Source organism: Urocitellus parryii, chromosome 11 (genome assembly GCF_045843805.1).
Source record: "Urocitellus parryii isolate mUroPar1 chromosome 11, mUroPar1.hap1, whole genome shotgun sequence".
NCBI lineage: Eukaryota > Metazoa > Chordata > Mammalia > Rodentia > Sciuridae > Urocitellus > Urocitellus parryii.
This window is the reverse complement of record NC_135541.1, coordinates 34,931,689-34,956,266: the sequence shown is the minus strand read 5'-3', so window position 1 is coordinate 34,956,266 and position 24,578 is coordinate 34,931,689. Positions and strand designations below refer to the sequence as shown.

Here is a 24,578-nt window from a genome sequence, read left to right as displayed (position 1 = left end):
CTCTAATCCCCTTTTAGGTTTTTTGGCTGTCCTTGCTGAGACTAAGAATTAAATTGATGTAAAACAGAATAACAGGAGAAAAGCATACAAATTTACTTAATTCATGTTTGTTTTGTACTGGGACTTGAAACCAGGGGCACTTTTTAGATGTTCAGGAGCTTTATTTTTTTATTCATTTTTATTTATATGTGGTGCTGAGAATCGAACCCAGTGCCTCACACATGCTAGACAAGTGTTCTACCACTGAACCACAACCCCCGCTCCTCCCCAGCTCTTTTTTATTTTTTATTTTGAGACAAGGTCTCACTAAGTTGCTTAGGACCTTGCTAAGTTGCTGAGACTGGCCTTGAATTTGCAAATTGCTGGGATTATACGTGTATTCCACCGTGCTGGACACTTAATACATGTTTTATGTGGCATGGGATTGCTCATAAAGAAGTGAAAATGCAGAGAAGCAAAATTAATCTCTTAAACACTGAATTGGACAAGTAATAGGTTGTGAAATGTGATAAGGAGTTTGGTAGGGAAGTGAATCGGGTAGTGAAGTGACTAGGAAGATAAAGGTTGGTGTAATGAGGTTTGTCCAGATTTTCATGAGGTTCCATTTCCATCTTCAATAATAAGAATGTTACATATATATATATAGTGAATATACACACAAACACACAACTCACACACACACACACACACACACACATATATTTTGGTACCAGGGATTGAACCCAGGGGCACTTAACCACTGAACCACATTCCCAGACCTTTTTTATATTTTAGTTAGAGAAGAGTCTCACTGAGTTGCTTAGGTGCTTGATAAATTGCTGAGGCTGGCTTTGAACTAGAAATACTCCTGCCTCAGCCTCCAGGGTGCTGGGATTACAGGTGTGCGCCACCATGCACAGCAAGACATTTTTCACATGAAAATTTTATTCCTGTGGTTTATATATATAAACCACAGGAATAAAATTGGACTGAATTAGACAAGTAATAGGTTGTGAAATATATATATATATGTTGTAGTTGGACACAATACCTTTAATTAATTAATTAATTAATTTTTATGTGGTGTTGAGGATCGAACCCAATGCTTCACATGTGCTAGGTGAACTCTCTACTGCTGAGCCACAACCCCAGCCCTTATTCCTATTTTTAAGAAAAAGAATGAAGGTCAGAGTGATCTTCTTGCACCTGCTGTTTTTAAATGTCTTTAATTCAACACAGTCAATATGCCAGAGCAGCATATTTTAGGGTGGTATATTCTTAACTTCTTCAAAAGCAAGCCTTGGGTTTCATGAAAGGAAGTAGTTGAGTCATCAGGCTTGAGTAACAGTAGCTGACAGAGCAGCTCACAGTGGCCTTAATGGGTGTATGTTGGTTCAGGATTTTCATGGGTAGAGCTAAGGCTGAGATATTCGGGAGTGGAATTTGAGAAATATCCATTCAGCTGCAGGGAGGAGATGAAATAAGGCTACCTCCAAGGCCTTTTCTATCTCAAGTTGCCAAATTGCCCTGTGACTCTGGGACCAGGATGGGCCCAGGAAGTGGGAGTCAGCAACTCTGAAGCATAAAATCACAAAGGCAATGAATGTTTGGATGGAGTGCCAGGTCCCAAAAAGAATGCCTCTTTGTCTGCATGCCATCTGTGCCAAAACAAAACACATTTATCAGCATCTCCTTGAAACCGTAAGGGAGAGTCTAAAAAGTTTAAGCAACAAAAGAGGGTAAATGGAAATTGATTGTTCATTATCATCATTACTAATTCAAGAAGTATAAAATGTTACTGCTAATCTCTTTACTTGGTAAGCTAATTTTATTATTTTGCTTTGCTAAACATAAGTACGTATGATTTAGCCTCCTAAGCACATTTTTTTCTATCTACTTTTATGAGAACAAATATTTCATGCCCTTCAACCATATTTCCATGGTGGTCTTTAGAATTTAACTGTCATAAAAGATGACAGAGTGAGGCATTATGTATAAATTACTCACATACTTGGTATTTAAGCCACTTCATGTGGTAGTGCCTGAAGAGTAAGATCTTAGGCATTGTATAGTGAGGGGATCTCAGGAATATTGGAGTCATCCTCTGTTATACTCTTACTCTTTCCATAAAACTTGATCAGCATTGGCTGCATTTTATTTTCTAACAAAAACATTTTTTTCCTTTTTTTTTTTTTTGTAGTACTGGAGATTGAACCTGTGGATTCCCACACACTAGACAAGAATTGATCTAATCTCCAACCATTTTTATGCTACTTTGAGTCAGGGTTTTATTACATTTCCCAGGCTCCTCTCAAATTTGTGATACTCTTGCCTCAACCTCCCAAGTAGCTGGGGTTACAAATGTGTACTACCACACCCAGTCACAAATAAGTTTAATATGTTGCTTTTTTTTTCTCCTTTACTCCACAGATGAATGGAAAAAACGATGGGTAGAATCTAAACATCGGCCGGATTATGGTAAATTTCAGCTTACGGCAGGAAAATTTTATGGAGACCAAGAAAAAGATAAAGGTAAATACTGGAATTCAGGAATGCACCAATTGAATGGGAAAATTCTGACTTTTATGCAATTGTTTTTATTTCTGACTATCAATTCATTTCTCTTACTTAAAAAATTAGAAGATGGAGACCAGGCAGGGTGATGCATACCTAATCCCAGTGACTCTGGAGGCTGAGGCCATAGGATCACAAATTCGAGGCCAGTTTTAGCAACATAGCAAGACCCTGTCACAAAATAAAAAATAATAAGGGCTGGAAATGTAGCTCAGTAGTAGAATACCCTTAGGTTCAATTCCCATGACTAAAAGGAAAAAAAAATAGTAAATGGAAAAGGATTAACTTTGCACTAAAATAATAATATCCATTCATTGAATAATAGGCATTTTAAACTAGGTCCTTACACATATTATTCCCATTAATCCTTCTAACAACTTTATGAGGTGGTCACTATTATTTTCCCAGTTTTGCAAAGGAGCCTAGGAGAGGTTGGGTTATGAGCTCAAGTCCATATAACCAGCTGCCAACGGGTGGGACTGAGATCTGATTGTGGGTCTGGCTTTAGAAACTGTTCATTACTCGGACTATGCTGCTTTCCCAACCCCCCTAGGATTTTTCAAGTAGCACTCTGCACTTGAAGCAGAAGAAAGCACTGCATAATGTCCAAATGTTTCTCTTCCCTAGAGCAGTTTAGTATTGTAGATAGTGGAGTAAAACAGACCTAGGGCTAACTCCCATCACCTACTAGCTATACAATTAGAACAAGTCTTTTTACTTCCCTGAGCCTTGATTTTAGGAGACAGTATCATCACTTGCCATGTTCATTAGACAGAGCCATTTTAAGGGCAAATAGTATTGTGAAGAAAGAGTGAGCTCTGAGGACTAGGGCTGTCAGCATGGGTTTTTGGTCTCAGAAAGCTTTTGTCTATAAATAGAATTCATTGATCATTCTCTGCAGTGATTTCCCATCTTCTCCTTCCTGGCTACTGTTATGCATCTCATTTTCATGTTTACTGAAGGAGAGCTTATAAACTGGTTTGAGCATTTTAAATCTTATTTAAATCCACTCTGGAAAATTGCTTCTAGAGAATTAGAGACTGAGTGTCCCATGGGACAGACACCTGTGTCATGGTGACTCGAGTAGGGCAGTCTGCATAGCCACCCATCTCCTATCATTTCACTCTCAGTTGTCATCCTTCACATCTCATCCCACTCAAGCTCTTCAGATTCCTTTTGGTTGTCTGGAAGGTCCCCAGGGTATGAAAGAGGCTTGGTGAAGAGGAACTGAATCAGGCAGAGTTTGGCAGAACAGAGCCTCAAAACTTGCTCTTCTGGGCTGGGGATGTGGCTCAAGCGGTAGCGCGCTCACCTGGCATCCGTGTGGCCCGGGTTCGATCCTCAGCACCACATACAAAGATGTTGTGTCCGCCAAAAAACTAAAAAATAAATAAAAATTCTCTCTCTCTCTTAAAAAACAAAAACAAAAACAAACAAACAAACAAACAAAAAACTTGCTCTTCTGATCCTGTGCCACTCCTTTCCCCGAGGAAGTCTTTCCTGGCTTCTCTAACTGCTCCCCTCCCTGAGATCTTTGAAGAAAGATCTCTTTTAAATTTTCTTTAGCTGGGCAGGGTGGCACATGCCTGTAACCCCAGCAGCTCAGGAGGCCGAGGCAAGAGGATCACAAGTTCAAAGCCGGTCTCAGCAAAAGTGAGGCACTAAGCAACTCAGTGAGACTCTGTCTCCAAATAGAAATACAAAATAGGACTGGGGATGTGGTTCAGTGGTCAAGTGCCCCTGAGTTCAATCCCCAGTACCAAAAAAAAAAAAAATATCTTTAAAATGAGAACAGGCCACACACAATGGCATATATTTGTAATCCCAGCAACTGGGGAGACTGAGGCAGGAGGATCACAAGTTCGAGGCCAGCTGGGGGCAACTGAGTGAGACCCTGTCTCTAAAAACAAAAGGCCTGGAGGTGTAGTTAAATGGTAGAGCACTCCTGGGTTCAATCTCTAGTACTGCAAAATAGTAGTAGTAGTAGTCATCATGGAATAAAAATGTGCACAGTTCTTAATATGATGTCAGACAGGGAAGTACTTATCAAAGAGCCTGGTGTGCAATAAATGCTTGAGGGAACTTATCTGAATCAGAACCTATCATCCTTGTAATAACTCAATACACATTTATTGAGCATTTCCTCTATTCCAGGCCCTGTCCTAGATGCTGGGAATATAAAGATGGCCCTGTTCTTCAGGAGCTTAAAAATTACTCAAAGGGACTGAAATAAACCTAAATTCACCAGAGTGTGACTCAGGGAAGTAGAGAGAACTGTGAGCTCATGAAGTAAAGACCTTGAGCAAGCATGAATCATGATAGCCCCTTACATTGCATGTTGATAGTTTTTTTTAAAAAAATAGAAATATTGCATTTATTAACTTGGAAATTTGAAAAAAGGTGGGGAGTATTTTATGTTAAAATATAATGGGAATTTCAATTAGAGATAAAGAAGTTAAAAGTACATGGAAAGCTAAGAGATAAATTAATACTGAACAAGACTGCAGGGTCTAACATACAAGAATGATTTTGTCTCCAAAAGCACGTTGCACGAACCAATTCTTTATATGACTTATGGGTTTTGTGTTGACAGTTTATAAGTACTTCTCGCATCTCTTGCTCACTTGACCTTTACCAGGAACCCTGTGAGATAGAAATAATTATCCACATTTTGTTAATGAGGAAATGAGACTCAGAGAGTTAAAGAGGCAGAGCCATCACCAGTCAGCTGGGCAGCAGCGTGGCATAATAAAGACTACTGGCCTGGGAGCCAGGAGACTTGGCTTGTCTGTTATTTGTGACTGTGTGATCTTGAGTAAGTAACCTTTCTTCACTGGAGCATGTTTTCCTCATCAATAAAGTAATGTGGTTAGACTAGAAAGACTCTAAGATCCCTGACCACCATGATATTTGCTGAAGAGGGAGGAGGTAAAAGACTTGAAGTGAAGGCTGGGGGTTCTGGAATTAGAAGGATTGGTTGGGTGATCCTGGACAAGTGAAATGGCCTCATCAATTTTATGACAAAGTGGAGACATTAGTAGAGCCCAACTAATGAGGTTTTTATGAGGATTAAGTGCAATAACACGTGAATGAACATATTGTCTGGTAAAGATTAAGTGTTCAGGGGCTGGGGTTGTGGCTCAGGGTAGAGCACTCGCCTAGCTTGTGTGAGGCGCTGGATTCGATCCTCAGCACCACATAACAATAAATAAAATAGAGATATTGTGTCCAACTACAACTAAAAAAATATTTTTTAAAAAAGATTAAGTGTTCAGTCAACAATAGCAAAGATGATCATTTGATCTAAGAGTTGGTACAGGGTCTCTCTCTTTAAACATTTTTTTAGTTGTAGATGGACACAATATCTTTGTTTATTTGTTTTTATCTGATGCTGAGGCTCGAATCTAATACCCTACATGTGTAAGGCAGGCACTCTACCACTAGGCCACAGCCCCTGCCCCTGCAGGGCCTCTTTTAACCTCAGCACTTTTGCATGGCAGAGCCTCATTTTGGCCTGGGTGGGGCAGGGAGAGGAGGTGTCTCAAAAAAAAAAAAAAAAAAAAAAAACAGGGCCTTGTTTTGTAAAGCTACAGAGCAGTGTTTAAATATCTCTTGAAAAGCAGAGGTAGCTTGGATAGAAGGAAAGAAAGCATTTGTCAAATGTGGCTAAAACTTCTAGCTTGATTCCTTATCAGGCATGTGGTCCAATGCAGGTCTCTTGACTTCCCCAGAACTCACCCTCCAGACTTGTAAAGTGGGGTTATACCATTTTGCAGGATTGTTCTAAGGCTTGAATGAGATTACAAGTGTAAAACTTTCAGCATAGCTACTGTGTGTGAGAAAATACCAGAGATTGGTTAGATCAAGTGATGAGTCTCTCTAGTTGCTTTTTGGTCATTTAATCCTAAAGTCTCTATGCTCTCTGTTTTTAGGTCTCCAGACCAGTGAAGATGCCAAGTTTTATGCCCTTTCAACAAGGTTTAAGCCGTTCAGCAATGAGAATGAGACCTTGGTGGTTCAGTTTTCAGTAAAACACGAGCAAGGCATTGATTGCGGTGGCGGGTATGTGAAACTATTTCCTGCCACCCTGAACCAAGAGGATATGCATTCAGAATCTGAGTATTACATCATGTTTGGTAAGCTCTCTGAAAACAGTTGCTGTCAGTCCTACAAGGTACTAAGTGAGATAAGAACTACTGTGGTTGTTGAAAAGATTTACGTTGACCTGGAACAAAATTTGTAATGTGATAGTTTCACACTACCTGTGCAGTAGGACTCTTCAACAGGATATGAAAAAAGCAACTCTAAACCTAAATGTTAATATAAATAGACCAAAGAGGTGGGGAGGTGGCCTGGTATTAGCAAATTTATAGCACAGGGGAAAGAGAAGGGAACTGGAACTCTATCTTAGTGGTTGAGGTGCTTGCCTAGCATGTTCACTGTCCTGGGTTTGATTCCCGATACTCCAGGGTTGGGAGTGAGGAGAGAAGGTTGTCATAAACAATGTAGACAGTCTCAAAAGCTATTACTACAATGAAACACTGTGCTCTGCATCCTCCCCTTTTCCTACTTAGTTTTTTGTCATTTGATCTCTTATTCAGAGCTCATTCTGTGATCTTATAGCACCTCATTAATATCTTTTAAAAAATATGACCTTCATTCTTATAGCATCACTGGTTGTCAAAATTATGTGTCTTTGCTCATTTTTCTTTCTTCAGAATTTACCCTTCTCACAAGAAATGTGTGTGTACACAGTGGTAGTAGTAGGGAAATTGGAAATAATAAAAATGTAATTTTTTTCCCTTTTATGTGTACGTTATTTATGTGATCCTCAAACAACCCTACAAGATTGGGTTTTCTTTCAGGCAAGAAATTTTCCCAAAGTGAGTAAGTGGGAAACCAGAACTTGAACCCAGTCCATTTGCCTCTAAAGCCTGTGTTTTTTCTACTTCATCCATCCACCTTCAGGCAATTGAATAATTTTTTAACCGATGGAATGAACCCTCAGATATACACCTGTAATCCCAGCTTCTCGGGAGGATGAGGCTAGAGAACTAGTTCAAGGCCAGCCTCAGCAATTTAGTGAGGCCCTAAGCAATTTAGTGAGACTCTGTCTTAAATCAAACATAGAAAAGGGTTGGGGATGTAGCTTAGTGATAAAGTGCCCCTGAGTTCAATCTCCCGTAAGGGATTTGCAGGGAGGAAGAATGAAGGACATATTTTTTAAAAGATATTAATGAGGTGCTATAAGATCACAGAATGAGATCATGGCATGATTCAGTTCAACTGGAGGATTTGGGGAGGAGATGTTAATTGTTCTTTGAAGATTGAGTTAGATTTTAATAAGGAGGGAAGGAAGTAGAGGGTATGTAATGAGGGCAGAGGAAGCATGTGTGCAAAAGTTGAGTCATAAAATTCAGATGGAAGTAGAGAAATGGTGAGAACATCAATGTAGCTAGAGCACTTTATAGGGGTGTTTGTGTGTGTTGGATAGTCAGAGAACACTAACTCAGTAGGTGAAGTTGAAAATTAGGTTAAAGTCTATTCCTGAACCTTTGGCATATAAAGTTCTCTGGGCTCAGAGTTACTGATCAATAAATATTTCCCCTGAGAGTTTTCACAAGGTAGAAAGGCCCTAAGGCTCTGCAACTAGGTAGGCAGTGATTTCAATCCCAGCAAGGCTTCTTATTAGCTGTTTGACCTTGGGCAAGCTGCTTAACTTTTCGGAGACACAATTTTCCCAGCTAAAAGTGGAGATAGTAATACCTACTTGTGAGAATTAAATGACATGGTATAGAATGCCTGACATGGGAGGGGATTCCGGTTGGTTTGGTCAATAGGATCCCTGGAAGGACATCAGAGAGACAGAAAAGAGCTGTATCCCTCAACTAAGAGTACCCTTTTCTCCTGGCTGCTTCTCCACAGGACTCTTTTTCCAAGCTCTGGTAACTCCTCCTCCTTACCCCTTCAGGCCCTGGGTGGGACTAACCCCACTTCCTAGCCCTGAGATAGCACTATAGCTTTCCCAATGTCCTGACCCTGCCTTTATAAAGATTCCTTTCATTAAATCTTTCTCAAATATTCCTACAGTAGAGTATGTCATGTATTTCTTGCTGATCATACTGATTAACACACAGGCTGTGTCTGTCTTGGATCTTGGCCTTGGACTGGGCAAACTGCCTGAAATTGATGTGAAATCATGCTTTGGGGTTTAATTTCCAGGACCTGACATCTGTGGCTTTGGCAACAACAAAGTACAGGTCATCCTTCATTACCAAGGGAAATACCATGAGAATAACAAGACCATCAAGTGCAGGGTGAGTGTATAGGGCTGGTCCTCGGCCTGGGGGGAAGGATAAGCATTTTATATTGGTTATCTCGTTAATCCTTATAAACTAAACACTATCATCTACATTATACAGATTAGAAAGTAGAACTAAGGAAGTGCTATAAATTCACAAAAGATCAGCTGATCCAGAAACCTGTGAAGTCATGTAAAGTTCTCAATGCATGACATGGCCCAATCCCTAATGCTAGATACTGGGGAGAATGGGGAGGTAAGGAATGCTGGGCTTTAAAATGAGGGGTCAGTTTATTATAGTAACATCAGGCTAGAGACACTAAGTTTAGCTAAAGGAAAGTAGGTGGATTTCATGAGTAATTTGACAAACACTCACCAAATGTTAACTCTGAGCTGGGACTTGGGGGTGGACGATGTGCTAGACATGACCTCTGACCTGATAAAACTTACAATTAAGTGAAGATAAGAGTCAAGAAGAGGAAAGTTGGGGCTGGGAATATAGCTCAGTTGATAGGTGCTTGCTTTGCATGCACAAGACCCTGCGTTCAATCCCCAGCACCAAAAAAAAAAAAAAAGAGGAAAATGACCACCTAGTATAATTGGGGTCTGGGAATACAGGGGATGACCCCACCCAAACTGGAGGCTTAGACAATGCTTCTTCTTCTTTTTTTAATATATATTTTTCTAGTTGTAGTTGGACACAATACCTTTATTTTATTTATTTTTATGTGGTGCTGAGGATCAAACCCAGTGCCTCGTACATGCTAGGTGAGCACTCTACTACTGAGCCACAACCCCAGTCCAGCAATCCTTCCTAAAAGAACTTTTTCCCTGGGCTAAGTTTTCAAAGATGAGCATAACTTGAAGGGATATGATAATTTTACAGAGAACTGAATTCCTAGCGGAGAAAATTGCTTGAGAAAAGTCAAGGAAACTTGAGGAAGAGTGGTACTGCCAGAGATTTGGCACAGCCAGGGCACAGAGAAGATAGGAACTGAGTCTAAAGAAGCCATGGGGCCTGGGTTATTGGTTCAAACCCAGAGCCTTCCTGAGGAGGATGGTGTGGGGGCTGTGTGTGCAGGAGCTCCCTGATGTCCTCCTCTGGAGCAGGAATGCAACTGATGGATCATATATGACTCCAGCTGTTGAGAAGCTCATAGTCTAGTGGGCTAGACAAAAAAAGTCAAGATCAGAGAATGATCAGAGCTATTGTAAAGAGGAGGCTGGAAGGTGAGGGAGACTGGAGGAGTGTGTACTAGGACAACAGACCCAGGATCCCTAGAGGGTTAACCAGAGAAAGGGGAGGAAGATGTGATAAAGTATATTTGTGAAAATGTGGGAGGTGGCATTCAGGGAACTGTGGATCTCGTGTATTTAATGCTTGAGATCCAAGAAGTTCAATATAGAGCTGAGATATTTCCCCATTTTCTTTATAGATCAATAAAGACACTCACCTGTATACTCTGATCATTCGTCCCAATGCTACTTATGAAGTCAAAATTGACAACCAGCAAGTGGCAACTGGGGAACTGGAGGATGATTGGCAGTTCTTGCCTCCCAGGAAAATAAAAGACCCCTATGCCAGGAAACCAAGGAAATGGGACGAACGCCTGCAAATAGAAGATCCTGAAGATAAGAAACCTGAGGTCAGAGGATATTTGTCTGGGAAGTGGGTGGGATCCCAGCAGTGAGGTAAAAGGAGGAGGCTGGGAATGATAGAGCAGAGACTGGGCCCATCAAGATCAGTATTCAAAGCAGAATGGAGGGAAGAGAGCACACATTTGTTGAGGATCCTTCTGACAACCTCTGTGAGCAGTGTTGTATGCATAAGGAAACACGTTAGAAAACGAAGTGACTTGCCCAAGCACACACACATTAGAAGGAAGATTTGCACCTCTATTTCTTTGACTCCAAAGTTATTGATATGGGCAATATAAGGTACATACTCATTGATTCATTATCATTCTGGAAAGCTGTACTGGAGGTATCTTTGATGAGGACAACCCTTATTCTCCAAAAACTCAGAGTCTAATAGGGGAGGCAGATAAGAAAACAAAGATCATACCCTGTGATCAGTGCTGAGACCCAGGGAGGTCAAAGCCTGTGAGAGCCCAAGCCCAGTTTGGGGTGGAGTATAGGTTGTGGTCTGAGAAAGAAGATAATGTTTAAGTGATTAGATTAACCTAAGGGATAGAAAAATAGACTCTGGGGCCAGACAAACATGAGCATCAATGTGAGTTCCACCACTTATTAACTATGAGACCTGAACCTACTAACAAACCCTGGGCAAAGAATATACTGTTGTGAAAGTCAGTTTCATAAACAGGGATTAGTATGATGCCCATGCATGAAAGTTGTTGTGAAGATTAAATGAGCTAATATAAAATACAGAACATAATGTCTGTTACATGGTAAATCCTTAATATATGGCATTTATATCCTTTATAACATACTGAATTTCAAACAATAAATTCACTAGAGTAAGGGAAGTAAAAATGGGTTAGAAGAAAGACATTTCAGACCTAGGGAATAGGTGAAGCAAAGGTGGAAAATAATATGATTGTCAAAAGAACTGAAGCAGCAGTTCAGTATTTTGGGAGGATAAAGTTCAAGGTGGTACATGATAGGAGGACAGCCTAGAAGTCTTCCAGAGCCAGCCCATGGAGGGCCCCACCTGCCATGTTGCTACTCCACAGGTCAGAGTAGGGTCAGTTTCTTGTGAGGAGATGTTTGGGGTAGGTGAGGGCAGCAGGGAACCCAACAGCTGGGTTTGGTCCTTGGGTATATAAGGTGTCCCCCAAAAACTCCTTTGTTAATGCAGAAATATTTAGAGGCAAAATGAATGGATTGTGAGAACTGTACTGTAATCAGTCCATCCTAGTTTGAATGGGTCACTGGGGAATGTGACCTGAAAGAGTTCATCTTCCTTGCAGCTGCTTTCTCTCTCTTCTTCCTGACCTCCATGAGGTGAGCACTGTTTCTCCACCACACCCTTCTGCCATGATATTCTGCCTCACCTTGATCCCAGAGTAACAGACTTGGCTGACCATGGAGTAAATAACTGAAACCATGAGCCAAAATAAACTTTTCCTTCTCTCAGTTGTTCTTGTGGGGTCTTTTGGTCACAGTGGCAAAAAGCTGACTAACAGTTCTTAAAGAGAAGCCTGCAGTGTAACCTTATGTAAAGAGACTCAGCAAAAGACTTCAATTACAGGGGGAGGGAGATTTCGGCAGAGATTAAGACAGATAATCAGGCAAAGTGTCTGGGCCTTCAGCACCGTGGGAAAATTAGGTCTAAACTTCTACCAAACCTGGTGGGCAGGCTCAGGGCAGCAAGATTAACCATAGATCCGCCCTCCTGGTGAAACCCTCCACCTGATGCTGTCAGAGCTGGCTCAAGTCCTGGGTGAAAGCAGAGAGGCTGAAGGCCTCTGTTCCCCCTGCAAAATGAACCAGAAGAAGATGGAAACTGATTAGCTGGTTGGGGCTCAGCTTCCTGAAACAGAAAGTTAGCATCCTATCCTGGGAGCTATCCTCTTGAGAGAACCCTGCCTAGAAAATCTGTCTCAAAAATTGCAACACCTTTCAATACCATCACACTGGCAATTAAATGCTGGTGGGAACAAACCACATCCAAACCATAATAAGCACATGTTTGGGGAAAGGGTGAGGTCAGAGACAAGGGAAATTCCTATCTGATTTGAGCTTCAAGTACTCAAGGTCAGAGTGATAGAGAACCCAGAGGTGGGGCAGGAGTTGCTGCTTAAAGGCTTTTTGTTTCCTGCATAGGAGTGTATTTACAAAGTCCTGAGCTGGCCCTTTATGTAGGTGAGCAGAAGGATGGTTGGGGTAGGGAACCAGTTCCTCCTGACTAAACTTGGGGCCCCAGTTTCATCCCAGACCACAGATCTATCTGCATGGAGAAACATTTCATTTTAGGACTGGGAGGACTTTGAGTACATCCCAGACCCAGAGGCCAAAAAGCCGGATGACTGGAATGAGGCGATGGATGGGGAGTGGGAAGGCCCTCTGATACCAAACCTCAAATATAAGGTGAGGTGGAGGTAGGGAGGGGGGCTGTGTCTTTCCAATGGGTATGAGAAATAAGATAGAAGCAATGTATATTCTAATTTACAAAACAAATTCTGAGATCCTGTGGTCATTTTTCCCTCACTTCTACTCCCTTACCCCAAATAACACTGTCCTCATGCCAACCTTTCTCTCAGGGCTGTGCCCAACTGGGAGAGGATAGGCTGGTAAGGACATGCTCAAGCTCCTGAGCAAGGAGCTTGTACAGTGCAGTGGAAAGCAACCAAAAGAACATGGTCCAAACAGGAAATGGGTCTGGGGTCAGTATCTGGAAGTCTCAGAAGTGGGCCTGAAAGGGAAAGGGTAAAACATGCATGAACTCAAGCTGTTAGGGGACACGAGAACTTCTTTTTAAGGGTTAATTCCTGACCTCTTGTCAAAAGCAAGAACTAAAGAAGTCAGTTGACAAGTGGACCAATAATAAAACTGACTGAGGCAAGCATTTTATTTGGCCACAGTTTCCTGTGCCACCCACCAGGAGGAGATTGGCCCGAGTGCCAAGATACTTAGATGATGTTCTCTGAGAAGCCACAGTTTCTTAACTTCATGAATAAGCTCATGCAGAGATGGGGACACGCTCAGAATGAGTCTCTGCCCCATCCTTTAGCACCCTCTGAGTAGAAAAGGCAACTTGAAAGAGTCTTGTGCATTAACTCAAAGAAAGGGAAAGAAGCTCCAGGAATCCTGCTCTGAATTCTTATGTCTAATACACAACTACTCTAATGAATTGATTGGCCTTTTTGATTACATGAGATCAGAAGAATGGAAAAATGTTAATCCTGTGTTCATGCTTTGGTTCTTTGCTCAGGGACAGTGGAAACCTCGGATCATTGACAATCCCAATTACCAGGGAGAGTGGATTCATCCAGAAATAGACAACCCTAAATATAAGCCTGACCCCACCATTTGTCATTATTATAACATCAGTGTTCTTGGCCTGGATCTTTGGCAGGTAAAGCTTTCTGGACTCTGATCAACAGTTCTAGTTTTCACACTGTGGAAAGATCCCCAGGTTGGAAATCACAAACTTGAATAAGCCTTTGTCTTTCTAAACCTCAAACTTCTCATCCTTAAAATGGGAAATTATATTCATCCTAGTAATTTTAGCTCTTATAAAAGCTAAAATTGACTGAGTTCCTACCACATACCAAGCATGGCATTAAGGGATATGCCATTTAATTTTCATTATACATCTTCTATTTCTAAATGTGAAAAGGAGGCTCAGAAAAGTTAAATTGCCAGATAATATACAACCGGGAAGGTGAGCAGAAAACTAGGATCTGGGCTGGGCATGGTGGGGCATGCCTGTAATCCCAGCGATTTGGGAGAATGAGGCAGGAAGATTGCAAGTTCAAAGCCAGCCTCAGCAACTTAGTGAGGCTCTAAGAAACTCAGTGAGACCCTATCTCTAAATAAAATACAAAAAAGGCTTTGGGATGTGACTCAGTGGTTAAGGAAGAGGAGAGGACGTAACTTGGTTTTGTAAAAATTGGCCTGGGATCAATGCTTTAGCTATATTTTCTTCCTTAATTCCCACACCTCTGTAAGGTATTTTATTATTACCTCTTTTACAATGGAGAGAATTGAGGCTCAGAAATGTCAAGTGAGGTATCCAAGAGCACACAGCTCGTGCATGGGAGAGACAGGATAATTCAAACACATGTCTGTCAGTCTCTAAAGTTCTTTTTGTAATGACTACACCCACAATACAACAGAACCTCTGGAAACCACAGCCACTTATCCTTGGGTGTATCTTGGCAGGTCCCTGGTCCTAGAAATCTCTGTTTTATCTCTATAGCTCACAGCCACCAAAGATCTCTGGATTAGACACATCATATTTCAAGTGTCTCTTAATTTCTTTATTCACTTCCCACTTTATTTCCACTTTTGTGGTTTTCTGGTTCAAGGACACCAACATAGAAGTGCAAGGAGGTCACATATGTAAATTACCAGGTGCAGGGAAGGGATTCAGGTGAGCAGTGGCGGAGAAAAATAGCACAGCTTTCCTTCCTGGTTTATCTTATAAATGTGGATACAATTTACACAAATTTGCATTGTTATCTTTCTTTTTTAATTGTCCCTTTTTAATACATTATAGGAACTTTCTACATCTTGGAAACACATGTGATCATATTACTATGCCTAGTCTGATTATTGTCTTAAAATGCCTCCCCTTTTTTTCCCCCATGAAATCCTTAAGGTACACATTTTAAACTTTAGTCATCTACAAAATTAAAAATTATTTGACACTAATTGCTCTGGGTTCTCTCAGCCTCTCTAAGCAGGCAAACCTTTCTATTTTAAGAATTTAAACCATGCCAGAGAAATGCTTCTCAAATCTTAGCATGCAGAGAAGTCACTGGGGAATCTTATTAAAATGCAGATGCTGGGACTCGGGTGAGACTCTATTTCTAAACCCCCAGCATTACCTCTTTATGGTGTGTGTGTGTGTGTGTGTAAAAGAGAGAGAGAGAGACAGACAGAGAGAGAGAGAAAGAGAGAATTCTGCATATGCTAGCATCGCCCTCCGTCTACTCTACCATCCCCACTCAGCTAACCTGCAGCATACAGTTTATCACAGTCTCTGCACCTTATTGGAAAAGCCAAGGGACTCTACACATGAAATCGATGGATATTCCTTTACCTGCCCTTCCCCAACCACCCTACCCCCCCTTTCCAGCCTTTGGATATTCTGCCGGTTCAGTTGCCCGCTCTGTCCTTCCTTCATCCCTACTTAGTAAGTCGGTTGACTTTTCTGCCTTGCCCTGACCCCTCCTGTTCTCTGTCCTGAGGCCTTCAAACATAATCCCTTTATTTTTTTTTTTTCCTTTTAGATATAAGTAATTGCATTCTTTGGTCAAGGCAGAGGCCAGGCGGGGGTGGCAGAGCAAAGAAAATACTTTTCCTTTGGGACTCCTCATGATCTATTCAGTAACATAAACTTCAACAAGTATAGCCCAGACATAATGCAAAGCACATTGATATCCTTTAGGTCAGGTGGTCTGTGTCAAAGACCTGTGAAGCCAGGAGGGTAGACTTGCTATCTCCATTCCTTCAATTTGTGTGTGTGTGTGTGTGTGTGTGTGTGTGTGTGTGTGTGTCTGGTGACCCAGACTAGGAAGCTAGGCAAGCGCGCTCTGCCTCTGAGCAACATCCTCACATGCACAAGGCCTTGGGTTCAATCCCCAGCACCACCAAAAAAAAAAAAAAAAAAAACTCTTTCTTATGTGTTCTTTTCTCCTGTGTGAAGAAACCAGAGAGGGTATATTTTCTTCCATTTTGCCATTTTGCAGATGAAAACATAAGCATAGAGAGGAGGTAAATAGACCAAGGTCATCCCACTGGTAAGTTTTTGGAAGCAGGACTAGTACTCTCATAATCTATGAATTTGACATAAGAGGGCAAGGGGTCACTGAAGAGACCAAGGGAGATTAGTAATATTGGAAACAGGAAAAATGGAAAAGCCAGCAAATGATCACCTTCTTTCCTTCCTTCCTTTCTCTCTCCTCCTTCTCCTTCTCCTTGTTTTTTGCTGATGCTTGGAATTGAAGCCAGGGGCACACTGCCACTAAGCTACATCCAACCCCTTTCTATTTTTTTTTTTTTTTTATTTTGAAACAAGGTCTCCTAAGTTGCCCAGGCTATTCTAGAACTTGCAATCCTCCTCCTGAGTTACTGGGATTACAGGCTTGCCCCTCCACACCAGGCAAACAGGCAGTTTTCTAAGCAAGATTGCTGACAACACAAAAGAAAAGAAAAAAATCCCCAAAGTCAGAAAATATCTTACAGTTGCACAAAGAATTTTTTTAAATATTTATTTTTTAGTTACAGGTGGGTGCAATATCTTTATTTTATTTTTTTGTGGTGCTGAGGATCGAACCCAGTGCCTCACACATGGTAGGCGAGCGCTCTACTTCTGGGCCACAACCTCTCTGCACAAGGAATTTTGTAGACAAATTTTTTTTCAAATGAGTCAGAGCAAAATAACAATCTCTATCTGTTTTGTTGGTTGGTGGGGTGAGATGAGTCAAATAAAAGTCTTTCTCATGAAAAACAAAAACATAAACAAAATACGAAAAAACAACAACAAAACCCTTTTTGGTCACAAAAGTGTATGGCAAGGTGGAAGTTTTCAAAGCTTTGGGGAGCGACATAGTGTAACTCACCTGAGGCTTTTTCTTGGTCACACAACTTCTCCCGTGAAATTAACTTGAAGATTTAACATGGCGCTAAAGTAAAATATCACTGATTGGCCCTCCTTTTGTTTGTTTTGAAATATATCCAGATACCAAAAAAGTATAATCACTATTATCATTTACTGAGCATCTATTATCTGCTGAACACTGTGCTTTGCATGTATTAGCTCTAATTCTCATGACAGGGAGTTATTATTTCCCTTCTCTTATCAGAGGAGCTGAGTAACTTGCCCAAGATCACACAACTACTATGTGGTTGAACTGGTCTGTTTGACTCCAGGTCTTGTGCTCCTTCTATTCTATTCCTTTGTTATGAAATAAATAAACAAACACTGAAAATATTACATACCATGAATTTAATTAATCTTTCTTTCAATGGTGAATACTGAAAATGTTATTTAAGAAAATAGAGAAATATGGTATAGGGTCTAAATTTTAGAGAATTTAAATTCTGCTTGCATTTCTTATGAAAACTTTTCTTTCCCCCATGTTCTTTTAGTTTTTCTGATTATTCTAAGGAGAGGACCTTAAATATAGTATCTATATGTAGGCATCATCAGAAGGAGGTGTTGTCAATCTGAGATGGGGCATGAGCCACTGGGCACAAACTAGAGGTTAGCAGAATTATGGAAGTTTCTTTACAGACCTCTTAAATAGTGGGCAGAGGCTTGAAGGAACACCAAGCCTTGGATATCAGTAGATTAACTTCTTTCTACAGCAGATCATCTGGGTGCAGTAAAGCATGCTGGATGATTTGAATTTTTAATAATCTTTGCATTCCCACCCTAACCTCCATCAATATTATTATTATTTAATTATTTATTTTTGATACTGGTGATTGAACCCAGGGACACTTAACAATTGAGCCACATCCTCAGCCTTTTTAAAAAATATTTTATTTAGAGATAGGGTCTCACTGAGCTGCCTAGGGCCTCTCTTAGTTGCCGAGGCTGGCTTTGAACTCAAAATACTCCTGCCTCAGCCTTCTGAGCTGCTGGGATTATAGGCATGTGCCATGGTGTCCGGCTCCCAAACTCCATTTTTAATTAAAATTTCTGAGCCTGAGGCTTGGGAATCTGCATTTAGCAAGGGCCTCCTAGTGAACTATATTTGTGTATGTGTGTGCTGAGAATGAATCCCTGGCCCTGCATAGGTAAGCATGTGCTCTACCACTTAACTACATCCCTATCCTCCAGGTGATATATCTTTTTTTAAATTTACTTTTTGGAACTGAGAATTGAATCAAGGGTGCTTCACCACTGAGCTACATCCCCAGTCCTTTTTATATTTTATTTTTGAGACAGGATCTTGCTAAATTGGCTTAGGATCTTGCTAAGTTGCTGAAACTGGCTTCGAACTTGTGGTCCTCCTACCTCAGCCTCCTAAATTGCTGGGATTACAGGCATGTACCACTGTGCCTGACTCCAGATGATTTCTTCAGACCCTTTAATATTTAAGTACCCAGTTTTAATAATCCCATTATTTTATTTTAACAGGTAAAATCAGGCAGTATATTTGACAATTTCCTTCTTACAAATGATGAAGAGTTTGCTGAAGAGGTTGGAAATAAGACCTGGGGAATAAGAAAGGTAAGATGTTTCCCAACCTGTATTCCAAATGTCTGTGACCTCAGTTGTGCACTGTTATTTGCATTATTTTTTTTAGTTATAGATGGACATAATACCTTTATTTATTTATTTGTATGTGGTGCTGAGGATCCAACTCTGTGCCTCACATGGGCAAGGCAAGCGCTCCACCACTGAGCTACAATTCTAGACCCTATTATTTGCATTTTAAAAATCAGTCTCACATTATAACCCACAGCTGGTAACATGGCCTTGAGAAGTGAGACAAAGAACTCACATTCATTGGACATCTACAATTCTGTACTTACCACTCTGTGAGTACTTTGCAAAATTCACCTCAGCCCTTAAGATGACCTAAAAAGATATTATTACTTCAATTTTTCAGATGTAGAAACTGAGATTCAGAGTATAAACTGTACAAGGTTGACCACACACAATCTTTAACTTGGTGAGTTCAAATTTGAACCCAGAACTCATATACCTTTTGTGCATCATGCTGAGTACTCAGTGTGGTGCTCTAGGAGGGAGCCACTGAGCCCATTTTGGATGGATGGATTGCAGAAAGTGCTGTTTACTAGCTTCTCTGTCCTCCCATATATTGTATGGGTGGAGTAATACTTGAGACAATGGCCTTATGATAGTGACACAAGGCATCCAGATGTCCTGGCACTGCAGGAAGGCCCATTCAAGCAGGGTGTAGCCAGTGCTTGACTATACAACAGGAAACATCCTTAAAGTACTTGCAAAGCATAGACAAAAAAAAAAAAGGGTACTTGATATTTCAAAAAAAGCTTTAAAGTAATAATTATGGGGAAAAGTTATTAGACTTTTTTATACCTTTTAGTATGGTCTTGTCTTGTTTATTTGGGGGTTATCATCAAATATTGTTTAATTGAGTCACTATTACATATTGGTTAAGAGTATGAGTTTTTGTTAGAATCAAGGCATGCACCATACTTAGGGCCTGGACTACTGCTTTCCCTTGGAAAGAAAAAAATTGGGTTTGTATTTTTCCTTGACATCTACCAAATATAACAATTTTGCAAGTTAAAAAAAAAAGAGTTTGAGTTTTGGGGCTTGGGTTCTGGCTCAGTGATAGAGTGCTTGCCTAGCATGTGTGAAGCACTGGGTTCGATCCTCAGCACCACATAAAAATAAATAAACAAAATTAAAGGCATTGTGTTCATCTATAACTAAAATTTTTTTTTTAAAAAAGAGTATGAGTTTTTTTTTAAGAGTATAAACACACCCAGTTCAGCAATTTTTTTTTAAGAGAGAGAGAGAGGAGAGAATTTTTAATATTTATTTTTTAGTTCTCGGCAGACACAACATCTTTGTATGTGGTGCTGAGGATCGAACCCAGGCCGCACACATGCCAGGCGAGCGCGCTACCGCTTGAGCCACATCCCCAGCCCAAAAAAAGAGTATGAGTTTTGGAACTAGACTGCTTAGATTCAAATTCAGGCTCCATTCTTCACTGGCTGTATAAACTTGAGCAAGTTATTTAACCTCTTTATTATTCGGAAATAATGATAGCAACTATCTCATAAGTTACTGGCATACAATATGTGCTTAATAATAACTATTATTATTGAACCATTTGTTCACTTGACAAATATTTGCTGACAAATATTTGCCTGTTCAAAGCTAGGTATATATCCAAGAAATAAAATAAAGAAGTTTTTGCTTCCATGGGGCTTACATTCAATTTGGGGAAAATGTATAAAGAAATCCAAACTTCAGATCCTGTGTTTAGAAAGTAGGACAAGTAACACTTACCTCATGCATTGCAGTGAGGAATATAAATGATGTGTGTAGATCGTTTAGCTCTGTGTTCAGCAGCAACAGTAGGCATTCAATAAATATTTGGTAATTCTGAATCAATTTTTATTTACAAATCACACACACACACACATTTTCATCCCACACATTTGAAATTTTGTGTGTAAAAAAATACTATCCCAGAAAGTTTTTAGGCTATGGGAAGATGCCAGACATTCTAAAGTGGGTTAACTTTATTTATTCTTTCTGTAAATTATTTTGAAATTTCACATTTTAAACAGGACATAGAAAAGCAATGGAGAGAACTGTATGAAGAAATGGAAAAAAGAAAACAGGAAGAAGAGGCCAAGAAGAGAAAGGAAGAGGAAGAAGAACGGGAAGATGACATCTGGGGACTTGAAAAAGAGGAAAATGAAGAGGATCCCGAGGAGGAACCAGGAAATTCCGACAGGCAGGTGCAGGAAGATAATGAAGAAAGAGGTTTGCTGGGTGAAAATGAAGAAGTCCGTGTTGACCAGAAGGATGAACTGTAATTGGGGAAAAAATGATGATGCTCTGAAGCAAATGATGGTACTTAGAAGGAGAAATGTTTAATGCACCAATTTTTTAAAATGTGTGGAAAGAAAAGGAAAAAGGAAAAAGGAGACTGTTGGAAGAAACTTTGGGTTTTTATTTTCACCCACCTCCTCTGCTCTGCAAGATCTTCAGAAAGTCTCATCACCTCTTGGGATCATTTCCTTATTAGTGGAAAGGAGAGATCATTTCTATTTCATGAGGTTGTTGTAGGGATTAAAATGAGCTAATATTTGTAAAGTGCCTGAATATAAATGTATAGTCAAAAGTATTAACTATGTTAGAAGTCAGCCTGGGCAACTTAATGAGACCAGGTGTCAAAGTAAAATTTTAAAAAGGGCAAGGATGTAGTTCAATGGTAGAGCAGTGGCCTAGCATGTGTGAGGCCCTGGGTTTGATCTCTAGTATTGCAGAACAAATAAGTTAATTAATTAAATTGTAGCTATAAAAATTATCATTATCATGGTGTTTAAAATTGTTGGTTAGTAAGCTTCTGTGTCAACCTGATCCTCATTTTCAATTTGTTCCGTATACCTAAGGGTTTTATTTTATTTAAATATCTCTATTGCTTAGTCTTTGTTGAGTAGCGCTGATGCTTGTACTTGTGTCCATTGATGTTTTCATCTTGTAAATGTATCAAGCACTTAGAAACAAAATCAGATTTCCTCTTAACATAAGAAAGCTACTTTATTTGTTTGTTTGTTTATTTATTTATTTATAGTACTGGGGATTGAACTCAGGAGCACAGGAGCACTGAGTCATATCACCAGCCCTATTTTGTATTTTATTTAGAGACAGGGTCTCACTGAGTTGCTAAGCACTTCACTTTTGCTGAGGCTAGTTTTGAACTTGAAATCCGTTCTCTTCTCTGCTGTTTTGTGCCCTTTTTTTCTTTATTTTATTTTTTGGTGGTGCTGTGGGTTGAACCCAGTGCCTCACATGTGCAAGGCGAGTGCTCTACCACTGAGCTAAAACCCCAGCCCCCGCTAATTTTTAAATAATTTTTTCTTGTTTGCAAGTTCGTTGGTCTTATATCTTTTCTGTACCACCTGTTCACACATCATTATCACTTGCATTCTCATCCTTTACAGATTACACTTTCTCATGAAGTTGTGGAGCTCCTATAGTGTGCTTATCTAATATTCATAGCGGTCATTTGTTCTGGTTCTGTTAGTAAGGGGCAGGGCCAGTATTTGAACTCAAGTTTTTTTGGTTTCAAAGCTTATCCTTCCACCACACCAATCAGTTGAATATGTGAGTACCTAACTGCTATTGAATACAGAGTAGGCAGCTTTCTACATGGAAGAAATGACCTTTTAAGTGTACTTTAAAAAAAAAATTACATCCACTATCCAGTGAGTCAGGCTCAGACATGACTGTCATATGGTTCAGTAAACCATAACACAGGGCTTCAGATACAAATCTGGAACATGGTAGGTGCTCATTTAATATTAGTTGAAAAAAGTGAACAAAACTCTGCCTGGGGGTTTCAGGGAAGACTTTGTGAATGAAGGGAGATCAAATAATGCATGAGTCTGTCCAGTGAAGAAGTGTGGACCTAATTTCAGAGTCAAAGAGTAGGGTACTTAGATGACAGGCAGTGGGTGGTAAGATCATGGAGGAGCAGCAAGAACTTCATCCTTCCCTTCTGCAGGCTGCCTTGTGTAGTTTCTGGAGCTTAAAAATCTATGAAATACTCTCTGGATAATGAAGCTTGATTTTATACCTACTTCTATAGCATCAGAGTCTTCCCATTATGAAAAAGAGCAAGGCTACGGGGGCTGAGTTGGAACATTTTGTCTTGGGGTTAGAGGGCTGGTATTTGGGGTGATCTACATTTTAAGGATGCAAGTCTGATGAGTATTGTTTACTAAAAATATCTGCTCTGCTCAGTCGGATATATGTTCCACCAATTGTTACATATTTTCAGTATCACCAGATAAAGATAATGATTTTCATGCACATTTTTGAGGGAAGAGTAAAAAATAATGATTCATTTGAATATTTTTTGAAGATTCTGCTCCCACCTTTGCTAAATTTTCTTTTCTTTTCTTTTCTTTCTTTCTTTATTTTTAATTTTTAAAAATTTTTAATATTTATTTTTCAGTTATCGGTGGACAAAACATCTTTATTCTATTTGTATGTGGTGCTGAGAATCGAATCCAGCGCCCTCGGGCATGCTAGGCAAGCATGCTACCACTTGAGCCACATCCCCAGCCCTATTTATTTATTATTTTTTTTAGTTGTTGATAAAATTCTATTTTTATTTATATGTGGTGCAGAGAATTGAACCCAATGCCTCACACATGTTAGGCAAGTGTTCTACCCCTGAGCTATAACCCCAACCCTTGTCTTTTATTTTGACCAATTGTATAAATACACTTTTTTTTTTCAAAAATTAAGGTAAATTTAAAAAGAAAAAATGTGTATATAGTTTCACCCATTATGTATACAGACTTTGAAATTTTATTTTGTTTCTTTTTAGGATTTATATTTTAAATACCACCGTTCTGCCACTGAATCATTTTTCTTCAAGTGATTCAAATTTTTTTCTAATTTTATTTAATTAATATTCAAAAGAAACTGATTTTGCTGTGAAAAATTTGGAGTTGACAAATGTATTAAGAAGAAAATCAAGGCAGACATGATGGTGCACATCTATACTCCCAGCTATCTGGGAGGCTGAGACAGGAGGATCTCAAGTTTGAGGCCAGTCCAGGCAAATTAGTTTAGACCCTGTCTCATAATAAAATTCAAAACAGAAAAGGGCTGGGAATGTAGCTCAGTGGGGGAGCATGCACAAAGCCCAGGGCTCAATTCCCATAAACACTCTCTCTCTCTCTCTCTCTCTCTCTCTCTCTCTCTCTCTCTCTCTCTCTCTCTCTCTCTCTCATACACGCACACACAGACACACACACTATTCTAAAGTCCAGAGATAGCTGTGGAATATTTATTGTACATATTTCCTGCCAGTTTTGTCTCCATGTGTTGATTGGTTAGTTCGACTTAGGGCATATGGCATTTTATCATCTTTGGTCTGTGACAATGTAACTTTTAAATTTTATTTATTTTTCCCCCTGTATTTCTTTTCCCTTGTTTTTAATTTTTTTTTTTTAACTTAGAGGTTGCTGTCCTTTTACTTATTTTCAATGGTTTTGTGCATCTGGTATTTCAAATATAACCTTCTATTATCTTATCTACTTTGTCCAGTGTCTTTTTAAAAAATCTTATTTATTTATTTATTTATTTTGTAGATGGACACAATATCTTTTTATATTTATTTTATGTGGTGCTGAGGATTGAACCCAGGGCCTCACATGTGCAAGGCGGGTGCCCTATCACTGAGCCCCAGCCCCAGCCCCCAGTGTCTTTTTAAAAATATTTTATTAGTTATTGATGGACCTTTATTTATTTATTTATATGTGGTGCTGACAATTGAACCCAGTGTCTCACACATGCTAGGCAGGGACTCTACCACCTGAGCTATATCCCCAGCCC

The 24,578-nt window shown here is 39.8% G+C and overlaps 1 protein-coding gene across 1 annotated transcript in view; it reads left to right on the top strand.

Annotated features, from left to right (window-relative positions):
* The window catches only part of LOC113177434 (calreticulin-like), a 28,702-nt gene extending 7,217 nt beyond the window's left edge, over positions 1–21,485 (top strand). Inside the window, exons 2-9 of the mRNA XM_077791429.1 lie at positions 2,408–2,511; positions 6,486–6,689; positions 8,776–8,870; positions 10,291–10,500; positions 12,794–12,907; positions 13,752–13,895; positions 18,636–18,728; positions 20,789–21,485. Coding sequence (XP_077647555.1) covers positions 2,408–2,511; positions 6,486–6,689; positions 8,776–8,870; positions 10,291–10,500; positions 12,794–12,907; positions 13,752–13,895; positions 18,636–18,728; positions 20,789–21,040 — 1,216 coding nt within the window. The 3' untranslated portion in view covers positions 21,041–21,485. The remainder of the gene's footprint in view (positions 1–2,407; positions 2,512–6,485; positions 6,690–8,775; positions 8,871–10,290; positions 10,501–12,793; positions 12,908–13,751; positions 13,896–18,635; positions 18,729–20,788) is intronic.
* Positions 21,486–24,578: the final 3,093 nt, after the last annotated feature.